General features: G+C 43.2%; 1 protein-coding gene across 1 annotated transcript in view; it reads left to right on the plus strand.

Moving 5' to 3' along the window:
* The first annotated feature begins 3,086 nt into the window (after positions 1-3,086).
* ARSB (arylsulfatase B) overlaps positions 3,087-14,165 on the plus strand; it is a 95,907-nt gene continuing 84,828 nt past the window's right edge. Inside the window, exons 1-2 of the mRNA XM_082191960.1 lie at positions 3,087-3,421; positions 11,364-11,550. Coding sequence (XP_082048086.1) covers positions 3,131-3,421; positions 11,364-11,550 — 478 coding nt within the window. The 5' untranslated portion in view covers positions 3,087-3,130. The remainder of the gene's footprint in view (positions 3,422-11,363; positions 11,551-14,165) is intronic.

Below are 14,165 nucleotides of genomic sequence, written 5' to 3' on the forward strand. Positions count from 1 at the left end.
CTAGAACAGTGTTTCCCAACCTTTTTTGGGCAAAGGCACACTTGTTTGATGAAAAAAATCTCGAGGCACACCACCATTACAGCCCCGTGACGTCAGCGCGCAGCGTCACGCCGGGAGGGACGCATGAAAGTGTAAGTTTCAATTTTTTTCCCTCCCCCTTGCCGGGGAACCTCCAAGCTTTGGGGGTGGGGGGGAGGAGGAAGCAAAGCGAGGCAGGAAGGAGAGCGCGGCTTGGCTGGGTGAGCTTTGGCAGGGGCAGGGAATGAGAGCCGCGAGGCGGGCGCTGCGGACGGAGGCGCTGCCCGCCGAGCTCGCAGGCAGCCAGGCAGGCAGACGGCGAGAGCCCCGCGCTGGGCGGCCTCTCCTCGCTGCCGCCGCCCCGCCTCTCGCCGCCCAACTCGCCCGCCTCCCTCCAGGCAACATCTCGCGGCACACTAGTGTGCCGCGGAACAGTGGTTGAAAAACACTGCTCTAGAAGTTCTTAACCCGAGGTTAGCGGAGACTGTAACCCAAAGTGTTTGTAACCAAAGCTGTTTATAACCGGAGGTACCACTGTACGTCCTTTTTCTTACCTGATTCGAAGCAGTCCTATAGGGAGAATGTTCTTGGCCTCCTGCTGGTTTTTTTTTCACTAGTAGAAGACTTCTATCCTTGTTATCCTTTCAAAACTCACAAAAAAATAAAATCCAGTTGGTAACTCTGTGTCCACATGTGGCCTGCTAATGTATACAGTGGTACCTCGGGTTAAGAACTTAATTCGTTCCGGAGGTCTGTTCTTAACCTGAAACTGTTCATAACCCGAAGTACCACTTTAGCTAATGGGGCCTCCCGCTGCCGCCGCGCCACCGGAGCACGATTTCTGTTCTCATCCTGAAGCAAAGTTCTTAACCCGAGGTACTATTTCTGGGTTAGCGAAGTCTGTAACCTGAAGCATCTGTAACCTGAGGTACCACTGTACAGTGAGATTTACCTTGTTAAGAAGGTTGCCTGAAGTAGCATAGGATAAATCAGGTTCTGATAATTGGGCTGTGCTATAACTGATTGTTAAATGCAAGAGAGGGAACATAGACAAGCATACGAATTAGCTGAAATGTGAAGGGAAAATACATCTTGTCCTTGGTCTGGAGGAGGAAAGTGAAAACAGCTGCAGGTAACAGACTTGCATCATAGCCCACAGATCAGATAAAAGTGCTGCTGCAGTTTGGCAGACTATTGGGTGGGTAGTGGAGTCAACCCTGAAGAAAGTACCCCAGAGGGTACCTGGAGGCTGCCACCCCCTTTAAGTTTGTAGTGATGAATTTATCAATCTAGTAGTAGAAAATGAGCAATGCATTATTAGGTGGTAATTGAAATAATATTTTTTGCTTCCAAAAAGTTGCCTATAAGCAAGTGACTGAATCAGTAAAGAGTAAGGCAAGAAGGAAGTGGCTGTGTTGCTGTTTCTTTGGCATTGTACTGACGTGGGTGGAGGTAGGCGAATGATCTGGGTCTCAAAATGTTTAATGCTGCCATAGATTCTTCACAAATGAGAAATTCACTTTGTGACAAGTGGTTGATTGGAAATAAAGCATGTTAAGGGTGTGGTTGGTGGGAATGGTTGAGAGTGAGATTTGCATGTGGGAGTGTGCTATTTTTGGGAGATACTATTGTGAAAGAAAGTTTAGGCACAGCTGCCTCTTATTTTGCTTAGCAAATGATGCTTTAATATGTGAATTCTGATCGTACTTTTGTCTTTGATTTTTTACTTGTAATGTTTACTGCTGTTGATATTTTGTTTCACTGTTAATGGTGCTGCTTTAAATGTGGATCTTTATTACATTTTTGTGTATGATTGTTATTTGCGATGTTCTTTTCTAGTATTTTGTAATATTTGTATTTGATGTTGTATGATGTGCTGTAAACTGCTTAGAGATTTTCTTTCCCCATGTGATGTAAAACAGAATAGAAATAATAAAGTAAGATTCCTATGCTTCTAAGCCAGCTTTATAAACACCAGATCCATATAAGACAAGCACCTGTTAGTTTAGTGTTTTCTACAATAATAAACCTTGTTATTCTTCCATTTCTGCTGTTCTCAACATGGGTTCAGGAAGTCCGGAGCACACTTGTAAGAGTTCTTAAGTTACAGCTTCCCTCCTTCACCCATTTGCAGTCACTAGATTTATCTGAATTTAGCCTGAATTTAGCCTGAATTACAGGTTTTGCCCTTAACTGTCCTAGTAACCTTGGGCTCCCAGCCAACAGATAACAGCCATGGTTTCCAGTAGGGCCTGTAATCTTAACTCACTGCAGCTCAGCACAGTGCCTAAGGCATGGGTAGGCAAACTAAGGCCCCGGGGGGCTGGATCTGGCCCAATCGCCTTCTAAATCCGGCCCACAGACGGTCCGGGAATTAGTGTATTTTTACATGAATAGAATGTGTGCTTTTATTTAAAATGCATCTCTGGGTTATTTGTGGGGCATAGGAATTCATTCATCCCCCCCCCAACAAAAAAGATTGCTGACCCCTGGGCTAAGTCAAAGGATTGGGCCATTCACAGAATAATACTGCTGTGTTCTGCTTTAATATTTCCATTTTTTTACCAGATTATTTCTTTTTTATGGCTCTTGCACTTCAGCTGAAACATTCCCTTACAAGATTTCAAAATAAAACATTACTAAAGGAAGCCCATTTATGAGATGCACATTTTAACCAGCACAATTAATAAGAGAATGAAAGAACTAACTTAGTTAATAACAAGAACTAACTTAGTTGGTCTTTAAGGTGCTACTGGAAGGAATTTTTTTATTAAGAGAATGAAACAATATCGTAAGCCTAGGGAAGGCACCGGAAGGATGAGGCAGCTGCTGCAGCAGGTCTTCTCTGGGGCTTCCCCTTCCACCCCTAACCCCGGACCACGTACAGTACTGCTCTGTACTTCTTTAAGCCCTCTGGACAGACGCAGGCTGGGGAAGGAGAGGGAGACGGGCAGGCTGGTGGTTCCTGTTTCATTTCGCTCCGGGGGGCGGAGCTGACTGTGATTGGCTTCCTCCAGGGTGGGCGGACCATTTGCCCTCGGAGGCAGACTTGCAGGTCCCTGTGCCCTTCCTGTCCTGTGAGTTCCTGCTGGGGCTGGCGGAGGACTTAGGGATGCTCCAGCGGTTGGTGTTCGGGCGCTGCTCGCCCCCGGGGCTGCTGCTGCTGCTGCTGCTGCTGCTGTGCTTGGCGCGCACGTGCCCGAGCGCTGCGCCTCGGCGGCCCGTCAACTTGGTCTTCGTGTTGGCCGACGACCTGGGCTGGGGCGACGTCGGCTGGCACGGCTCCGAGATCCGCACCCCGACCCTGGACGCGCTGGGGGCGGGCGGCGTGCGCCTGGAGAGCTACTACACGCAGCCGCTGTGCACCCCGTCGCGCAGCCAGCTGCTCACCGGCAGGTACCAGGTAGGCGGGGAAACGCGGCGGGATTGGACCTGCCCACGCGAAGGGCTTAGGGACGTGTAGAAACTGTGGCTGAGGTGCTTCTGTCTTCCCGCCCCGGAATCTCTCCCTTGGATTCCTGTGAGAATCTAAGCCTAACTTTCTAGCCCTCGCGGTTGCCGTTCGAATGAGTGGTTTCTAAAACTTAGGAACTGCCGAGGTCTTTGCGTATTAACCCATCTTAATTATCAGGGATATGTATTTTTTTTCCTTTCTGATTTGAAAGTCACGTCCAAATCATGAGAGCTCTTCACTCGTGTAGCGCGTCACGTGTGTTTGTGTCTGTCCAGCAACGTGACGAGCTACAATCAAAAAGAGTCACGTCTGTTTCCTGTCAGAGCTGACTGAACATATGAAATAAGGTTGAGGTTTGGGGGTTGTATTTCTGGGCAACGTATTTCTAGTTTTCTTTGCCCGTTGTTCTAAAACTTATTAGCTCTTAACATTGAGAGGGTCAATATTCCCCTTCCGGCCCGTATGCCCTGTAAACCCAATGATATATCTTGCAAAAATGCACGACGAATTCCTAGTACTGTATTGTTTTCCTAGTGCAAAGATACCATAGGAATAGATTATCTGGTTTGGGGAGACCTCTAGTGGCTGTTTAATATGCATTTCAGTAAGAGGTCAGGATTGTGTCTTTTGTAATCTGTTAGGGAAAGCAACGTGTAATAATGAATATGTCTTCTGTAATCTGTTACGGAAAGCAACGTGTAATAATGAATATACTTTATTTTTGCATATCAGCAAGCAGTGTTTTCCAGTAACATATATTTTTAAGGAAAGGAGGAGCCACAAAGCTCCTTTCGGTTTGCATGTCAGCATCATGAATGAAACATTTTATCAGCAGAGCTGAGAAAGGAAACAGCTGATTAAAATTTAGCCTTCTCTCCTCAAGTTTCAGTGGCTGCCTCAGATCTAACTGACTTTCTATTTGTGGGTGTTTCCTGCTGCCTATGATTCTGGGATAATCTCATAAAGTGGATGTGTGCCAATCACTCCGCTAGGAAGCCTGGTGTTTGGATTTGGGGCAGGGGTGCAGGGAGAAAGCAAAAGAAATGGTGCAACTGGTGGCATTTCTTGCAGAAGCCCATATTGTAGCAAACCGATTGAATTCTAAAGTGCTGCAACACTCACACTCCTTTACCTTATCCTGCTGGCAACGGAAACTGCTTACACAAGCAGATGCTACTGTTAGCTAGTCCTACCACAGGCTGGACACTATTCAAGCTGTTGTTAGGCAACCTGGAGAATTAGTTCTGGGACTGCATCTCATTCTTTAGCAGCAGTGAGGAGGAACTTTAGTTAAGCAACAGAGGGCATGCTTTGCATCCACAAGATCCCAGGTTCAATCCCTGCCTTCTTTAGTTAAAAGAATCAGGAAGCAACTGATGTGAAAGCCCCCTGCCTGGGACGGCAAAAAGCTGCCACCAATCAGAGGTGGCTTCATTTGGACATAATGATAAACCATGCTGAAGCCCTGCTTTGTTTTACAAACCATGAGTTGCCCCACAGATTATCAAACAAACCAAAAGTCTTCGAAGTTTGGTTTGTTTTCCAGCTGCTACTGTTAGCCAGTTTTCCAGCTCCTGCCTTTGTAGTTTGCCTTGTAGTTTGGTGAGCTTGGGTGGTCATATAAATTGTGGTTAAGGAAAAGTGCTCAGTTTGCCATGTTTAAAAGAAACTAAGCTATGAGCCAATAACTGTGGTTTCAGATCATGGTTTTGTAGTTAATAGACAAAACAAAGTTCAGCTGCTGGGCAGTGTTCACACATAATGCTGTGCCTTGGTTTAATAAACCATGCCCTGGTGTTATGTGCAAAACAGGGCAATGAATATTGTTTAAAGCACACCCTTCCTTATACAAGATTGCAAACCCACTTATAAATTGAGAACATAAGCCTGATTAAGTCATTTGACTGGTGATGAAGGAGGTCAATTCCAGCCCCCTGCCTTTTCCAAACATATTGTCCTGGCAGCATTAGCTATATGGATTGACAGATGGGACACACAAGGAAGAAGGATTGGAGCCTTTGATTTCTTATGACAATAGAGTTGTTCATAGTTAGGACTCTGTATGCTACTTGCAGTTAATTCATTCATCAATGACCAATTTGAGACTATGCCCCATCTCTTTCACACTCTGGAAAGCTCTATAGCTTAGGATGGGCCTGTAGCTCAATATTAGAGCATCTGCTCTGCTTGCAGAATAGTCCAAGTTCAGTCCCCGGTATTTCTAGTCAGGACTGAGTGAGTTCCCTGTCTGAAACGCTGGAAAGTCTCCAACAGTCAATGTAGCTACATGTTGGCATCTGATTGGTAGGTAGATGCATGCACAATCTTTGCTACTTGCAACTCTCTCTGCTGTGGAGCTTCTATTCCTTTCCCCCCAACTTTTGGGGTTTATTAGCCCAAACATCAAGGATTATTATTATTATTTGCAAGGGTTATCCAGTTGCTTTGCAGCTGCAAATTCAGATCCAAGTAGCAGATACAGGAACAGGTAATAGTTAACATGAGATACAACATTGCTTTTTAAAAAATGTATTCATGAGTACTAAGTTGCTATTTCTCAAATATTTCTCTTACTTTGTTAATATTGCAACTCAGGGACACAGCACGAGTCCCCCACCCCTGCAAAGGGTTTTGCAGACATGTCGTGAAAGGGCCAGCAGTGTCCCCATTTTCAAGACTAACCACAAAGCCACTTCCTTCCCCACTCTCCCCCTGATCTTTGGTAGATATAATTCACCATTCTTAGTACAGGTGCCTAACTGTTATTTTCATAAAGGAATGAATGTAATACATGTTTCTCTTTTTAAAACTCATTTGCTCAATTCATTATGCAGTTATTTCTTTTAGATATAGGCCTTTCACAAATTGTGTTTTGTTTTATCTGTGATCCATAACCTACTTTGCTTTTCTCCCTGCGGTTAATCACTCTTTACAGCCTTTGAAGAAGATCATAGCCAGAGGCTAAATATTTGACCAGATGTCCTCCTTATCTACTCCTGAATTTTTCCTATTTCAGTAGGTTTTAAAAACAACATATTTTCTAGATAGGAGCTGTTTTGGTAAGACCTTGTAAGCCATCAGAGACTCTGCTACTGGGACATTTGGGGAAATGTTCTGCAGCAGCCCTATGGTTCCTGATACTGGATATGCAGCATTTTTCACCAGTCATGACTGGGTGACCTGAGAAATCAATAGGGGCCTGGCTGGTTCTACATACCCTTTGCTTCAGCTTCCTTGGATTCCCTAATTAGGCTGGGAACAATACAGATTTCTTGCCTTGGACCATGTCTTCTTCTGGCCCTTTGATCTTCATCTGCCCCTGCTGTGATCCCAGCCTATTCCATCCTGACTGGGCTTTGGTGACCCAGTTATTTCATGATGTGTGGAGATGTCTTAGACTTCTGCTTTTGTAACAGTAACTTGTGGCCAATTGCTATGATAGCAAGGGAAGGAGAGCTGGTATATCTGGAAGAGGCCCTGGAGGGCGCAGCTCACCTCCCTGATTTGCTCCCCGGCTGAAATGAAAGGTGGTCATCTCATATTTCCTAATGGTGATCCAGAGGGCAATTTTATTTCCTCTTCTGTTTTAAGTATAGGGTAGTGGTTTCTTCACAAGGATGTTCTGTGTTCTACATCCACTCTTTGAAGCATGAGGCCTCTGAACACTTGCAAGGAATCACAGTTGGGGAGAGACCTGTTACATCCAGTTCCCACTTTAATACAGTGATACCTCGGTTTAAGTTCTTAATTCGTTCCGGAGGTCTGTTCTTAACCTGAAGCTGTTCCTTTTTTTAAAAAAAATAATTTTTTATTGATTTCCAAACAAAATTATACAGTTTTATCCAAATTTTTAACAAATTAAATCTTTGTGGACTTCCTTCAGCTGCTCTGGAAGCTGTTCTTAACCTGAAGCACCAGTTTAGCTAATGGGGCCTCCTGCTGCTGCCATGCTGCCGGAGCACGATTTCTGTTCTCATCCTGAAGCAAAGTTCTTAACCTAAGGTACTATTTCTGGGTTAGCGGAGTGTGTAACCTGAAGCGTATGTAACCCGAGGTACCACTGTATTTGCATGCTGCTTTTCCAACAGCCAAGCTGAGCTCAAACTGGCTCACAACAAGAACAAAACATTATCAAACAGGGGGTGCTCCCTAATAGAAAAGAAATAGGCAATAAAATACAATAAATGCAGTAACAGAATAAAAATGATATAAAATAACAAAAACCACAAACTAAATCAGTCATGTTGGATATATATATTAGCAACACCAATCAGCCCTGCAGCATGAAACAGAAAAAACCCTCCTAATCTTGCTCACCTATGATGTGCACATTTAATTCCTGTCTCTCACACAGAAGGGCAGATTCTACCAACAGGCTCTCCCTGGGGGTAGAAACCAATTCTATCTTCCTGAAGCCAGCAGACAAAATATGCATGAAACACATATTATAATAGCCAGAGCCTGAAGAAGAAAGAATAGAAATGTGCTACAAACCTGGCACACAGCACTCATTTCCCTCCTGTCTCCCACCCAGAGGAAAGAGATCAATGGCAACAGGTCCTCACCTGGAACATGAAGCAATTTCCATTCTCCTTCCACTAGTTTCCCCGCCAGCAGATAATAAAAATTCTACACAACTCATATAAGCTAGGAGGATGCAGAAAAATGTGGAGTTATACAACTTCATATTTTTATATAAGTCTAGCTTAAAACAACAGGTCAACAAAACCTTGTGATGTCCCCAAAGAGACAGATCCATTTGGTGTCTTCCCTTTGGGGTGGCCCCACCCTCACTCTGCCTGGTGTTAGCCTCTCACATCATATGAGCTGGATGCTTTATAGCTGAATATTCTTCTCATGATCATCTGGGTGGCCACAGTGAGAATGGGAGGCTCGACTAGATAGACATTTGGCTTGATCAACAAGGCTCTCTTTTCGTTCTTTCATGGGAGCACATGGCTACTTTGAGCTCTTGCTATTTCTGCCAGTCTGTCCAGAAATTGAAAACCTGGGGAATGAGCACAAGTTAAGAACAGTGATCTTTCTCTCCTCTGTCTAAGAAGCCATTGTGTGTGCGCTCTCTCTCTCTCTCTCTCTCTCTCTCTCTCTCATTTACCTCTTTGTTTTGGTTGATATAAAAGGGGGGAAAAGCTAATTTAAAACATTAGTAGTAAAATACAGTCTGGGGTGTTAGCCATTCCTCTGCTGATCACCACCCTGTCTTGCTAAAACTGCCCTATAGTTTCATATATATTTTCAGAGCTTTTTATTTCCTGAAAGGAAGCCATCTATGTCAATTCAGCCTGGCCATCTGCTTTCCAATCAGAAATGGAAATTTATATTTTACTGCATTGGCAAGTGATATTGACCGCCCCTGTCAGTTGCTCATGAAAACCTGCCGCCAGGTGCTTTTCACCATCACTAGCAAGCGACACTCCATTTCCATTGCTGGTAGGGCAGGCTAGAGAATTTGCGGAGAACAGTGGACGATTTTGAAACATTTTAAAATACCTTTTTTTTTTTTACATGAAAAGAGCCCAATGGAAAATATGTCTTGCTTGGTTCCCAGTTCATAGCCATTTTCAAAAATCACCTAAAGAAAGATTAACCCTGTGATCTTATTGATGTTAGTCCTCTGCTATTCCTTCCTTACACTTGATCATAAATCTGTTGTTAGATCACCGTTCATAGTTGCATGTGACAGTTTTGAAGATTTTCGTATTAACCTTCTCACAAGTATAATAAAACCAGAAGACTAGAGCACCTTCATAGTGTTTTTTAAATGTGCAATACATATTTGACAGTGGTTTTTACTTGAGAGAGGCATGCAAACATATGTAAGATGCTTTGCTTTCTTTAGAATTTTTAATAAATCTGGCTGTTCATGAAACTCATATTTTCTGTCTCTGGATGGTTGGTGGGTCATCTGTTAAGGATGTCAAATAATGCATTTGGGCTTTCTGGCAATAACAGTGAATTTTCTTTTCAGATTATATTTCCATTTTATGTTTATGTTCAGTTTCAGTAGCTCCCTTGTTTCTTTGCTTTCTAAAGCCAGCTAGAATCCTCCATTTGGGTAATCTTCAAGCTCACTGGTTCTTCTGATTATTATATTTGGCTGGCAAAAATCTCCTCATTTTGCTAGATGATATAATTTTGGCTAATTATGATACATTTGGTATTCCTCTTTTAAGAACTGCCTTCCAAAATAGCTTAATGAAACCATGACTAGAAAAATGAGATACAAGTATTTGTCATTTCTGTGGTTAGTGGTTCAGAAGCTGGAAACAGATTTTGCATTTAATTGAAGCTTGCAACTTTGGGGAGGACTTTGAGAGAAGCGCAAAACATTTCACAAGTGTATGTTGTAATGTTGTGCAGGTGTACGTGGCATTTGATGGAGGAGTTAAATGCAAAGTGTTAGGGAACAGAATGTTTTAATAGTCCTGCATGTGACAGATTTGATGATCATGAGATTCTGTTTTGAATAGTAATCAGATTCCAACTTTAGGAAGGCCACAAAACTTCATTCCCTCTTCATGACTGAAAGCAATGATGGCCTACAGCAACATGGGGGAGCCACCATACCTCAGGTCTAATTTGGTTGTTAACACCATTTGAAGCAAACTGTGCCCGTATGTGATCATATGATGTCAGAAGCAAAGCTCTGTCATCTCCAATCTAAGCTCTAAGGGCAAAGTTGGAGATAAGGGATCTCTTGTCTTCCATCTTAGCGCTAAGCATTACAGCTCTAAGAACAGAGAGAAACCTGTGCCTGCCACCAGTTTGAAATTAGAATTGCCTGTTGTCATATGATGGCAGGTGATTGACATATGAATGGCCTTGCCCACCTGTCAACCGTGGCCTGCAGAGGGTGGGCTAATTCTGGATCCAACCTTTGGTTTGGGCTGCAAAGGTTTTCCGGAGGTTGAGTAACTTACTGTGGGCCCCAGTCTATGCAGACATTTGTAGCCTTTTGTGCTCTGTCACTGGGTGCAAGTCAACATTGCACAATTACTGATGTTCCACCTGCACAAGCATATCAGCTTGCCAGACGGAATGAATCCCCATTTCCTTCCGTGTGCTGTTCTGGAGGTTTTCCAGACCCTCTCAGGGCCAATCTCAGTCAGCACACAGTGGAGAAGGGGTGCGGAGAAGCACGAATGTTCAAGCGGAAGCCCTTACACAGGGGAGGAGCCCTCTGAATCAGGCCAAAGGTCCATCTAGTCCAGCATCCTGTGCCTAAAGATGGGTGATAAAGGCACAAGGCGAGCCTCCCTGGGGAGAGCATTCCACAAGTGGAGAGCCACGACAGGAAAGTTCTATTCTTGAGTTTCCACCCTCTGGACCTCTCATGGAGGAGGCACATGAAGAAGGGTCTCAGATGGTGATTGCAGGGTCTGGGTTCGTTCATATGGAGAGAGGCAGTCCTTGAGATATTGCGGTCCTCCATGAGGACACTGACCAGGGAGTAAGCTCCGCTGAGCACAGTGGAGCTTGCTTCTAAGAAAACATTTATTAGAATGGCGCTGTTGAGTAACCTTCAGTTGGGTGACAGCTCCGTTTTCAAGCCGCACCAGGTACCTTTCCCCCATAACTCCTATGTGATAGACATGGCAGTTCTGTGTTTTGCTTCCTTTCATTTGGATTCATAGCCTAGATGTCCTGAAAATGTACACCAATTACTTTTAAGTGATTTCCCACCCTGCACACAGTTGCAGCTTATTTTTCAGTATTTCTAAGATGTGATGTATTTAAAGTTTCATTATTGATCTGGGTATGTTAGATTTGTTTTCCTCTAAATATGAACGTGTTGCTATGCAGATAGCGCTGCCTGAGCATCAGAAAATTATGCTGTAACCGATGTGTAAGGTACACTTGTTTTCATTAGATCCATACAGGTTTACAGCATGAAATAATTTGGCCGTGTCAGCCCAGCTGTGTCCCACTGCATGAAAAACTCCTGCCTGAGCTACTTAAAGAGGCAGGATATGTTACCCACATGGTGGGAAAGTGGCATTTAGGAATGTACAGAAAAGAATGCCTTCCAACCCGCAGAGGATTTGATACTTACTTTGGTAAGTGATGTTTACTTTATTCCTCCTTTGTTTTCATTGGGTGCTCCAGCAGTCAATAATTTGTTCTGGCTTAGTAAAAACGTAAGATGAGCCTGCTGGTTCATCCCAGTGGCTGATCTAGTCCAGCATCCTGTTCTCACAGTGGCCAACCAGATATATGTGGAAAGCCTGAAAACAGAACCTGAACACAAGAGCAGTCTCCCCACTTGTAATTCCCAGCTACTGTCACTCAGAGGCATCATAGGTATAACTTAGCCACCATGGCTAATATTTTCCTTAAAGCAGCGTTTCCCAACCTAGTGGCTTCCAGATGTTTTGGGCTCTAAATCCCAATTAGCTTATCTCGGAACATGGCCAGTCATTGGGCCAGGATGATTGGAGCTGTAGTTGAAAATACCTGGATGGTACCAGATTGGGGGAAGCTGCTATGGAGGCTTTGGGGGATGGTGTAACAGTGTGAGGAGGACAAAGGTATAAGGTGCTAATTTCTACCGAGTACAGAAGTCTGATGCATCAGGGATGTTACCTTGTTCTGCCTCTGAGATAATGATTTCTCAAAAGTTGTTGCAGGGGCCTTTTGTGACAATGGAGGCATTGGCTTGTGTCACTGATTTGTATCTGCAACACCAGATACCAGAACAAGAATCACAGCTGAAGGACTCTGTATTCAGAAAACCTAAGCTGGGGAATTAGAGCTTGTGTTCTATCACTAAGTTATGTCCAACTTATAACCTCTCTGTGGCATGGAATTTTCTGGATGTGAAGGGCTGGATGGGATGAGTTCAAACGATGAGTTTTGTATGGTGGATTGAGTGAAAAGAAAAATAAAAGCATACAATGTAAATGCGTGGAATGTATGAAATACTGAATAGATTTGATTTTTCTTCTGTCTTCCATTCAGAAATAAGCGAAAATGTGTATGGAACACATTTATAGTACAGGAAATGTCTCTGTCTCCCAGAAACAATATAGTCACATGCTTGTACGTGAAACGCCAAAATGGAGCAGAAATGGCCTGCTTTTTACTTGGCTCTTGTTGGCTGTCTTCAGGGACCATGTGTCTTTGTTCTTGGTTTGTTCCATCATTTTACTATTATGGATGGCCATGCATATGAGTTATGAATTATAATGAAAATCTTGGGTGCAGTCCAACCAAGGGCATTGCTAAATCCTTAAAAGCCTAAAGGCACAGAACCGTGACACAGATTTGCATAACATTTGCAGGTGCTAATTTATATGTATAGATTTAGGCTGACTGTCAGGGAAAATCGCTTAATAAGCAAGTTAAAAACCACAAAATAAATTTTTTTTTAAAAAAGGGAAGAAGTAGTGTAGCACCCTGCTTGTGGTTAACGCTTAGCTGGAATGAAGTATTCAACGCAGCAATAGAGAAATTAAAATAATAATTTATTTGTCAGACAAATAAATGAGAGGCACAGTGGTATATGGTTACCAAGCTCTGGCCTGGCCTCCTGCCATTATGGCCAGCACTTATATTCCCTTAATCCAGCCCCCTTTGCTCCTCCTTTGGCTGCCTCTGTCCAATCAGCCTGGTTGGATTTCCTATTGGCTGATTGCTATAACCAATCCTAAAAGATACACCCATATCCTCCTGTCCTTATATGGAACACAAAGAGCTATATATTGTTACATCTATAAATGACAATTAAGTAGTAATATATCTTACATGTGTCTCAACAAGGAATCTTAATTACCAGCTCACCTCTTGCCCTCCTTGCCCTATTGCCTTCTAAAACAAATGGTTAATCTTAAATTTTTATCTTAAACATATGTCAAGGATCTTGAGTTTCACATCAACATTGAAAGATCTCCTTCATTTGAAGGTTTCCAAACAAATGCCTGACCACTATATATCAGGACTGCTTGGATGGCGTCTTCCTGTCTGGCAGGGGGGCTAGGCTGGTGGCTGACTTAATTTCAGGATAAATACAACTCTTACAACTATATGAAATAAGAATCTAGCATTTCTTAAATCCTTTGCATAATTACATTTAAGCCAATATATTTAATACACAACACAGGTAGCCTCTTAAAAGGAATAAGGCCTTTGTAAAGTAGAAAAAGGAACTCAGTTTAAAACAGTTTCAAAAGAAGCCTCTTCAGTTTACACCCCCCCTTCAGCCAGCTGCTTTTCCCATTAGCTCTTCCCAACATTTATTGCCCTTTAACTCTCTCAGTTTAAGAAAGAAACAGCTTTAAAAAAAGACTTCCCAAAAATGCTCTCTTTCTGCCAGCTAGATGCTTCTCCATTTGGTCTTGGCCTTTTAACCTTAGAAAGAAGATCTGGCTCATTTTACTGGGAGGCACATTGGTATTATTTTACTATTTACTCATTCCTAATTATGTTTATCTCTGCCTTTTTTATCTTCTGTAACATGTAGGGTCAGTGTCCTCGTTCTCAGCCTGTAATTCCCCCTTTTTACGACTTTGAGAATTGTTTTCTGCTATCAATCAAGGGGCCCCCTTGTCTAGGAGGAAAACATTGCCAGTGTTCTCTAAACAGCTAGTCTTCTTGCCTGGCATGAAACATTTGAAAATCTAAGCCCATTTAATTTAGGAACCTGATCAAACATTAATAAAATGCAGGCTTATGA

This window comes from Podarcis vaucheri (genome assembly GCF_965113315.1).
Source record: "Podarcis vaucheri genome assembly, chromosome: 11".
Classification (NCBI taxonomy): Eukaryota; Metazoa; Chordata; class Lepidosauria; order Squamata; family Lacertidae; genus Podarcis; species Podarcis vaucheri.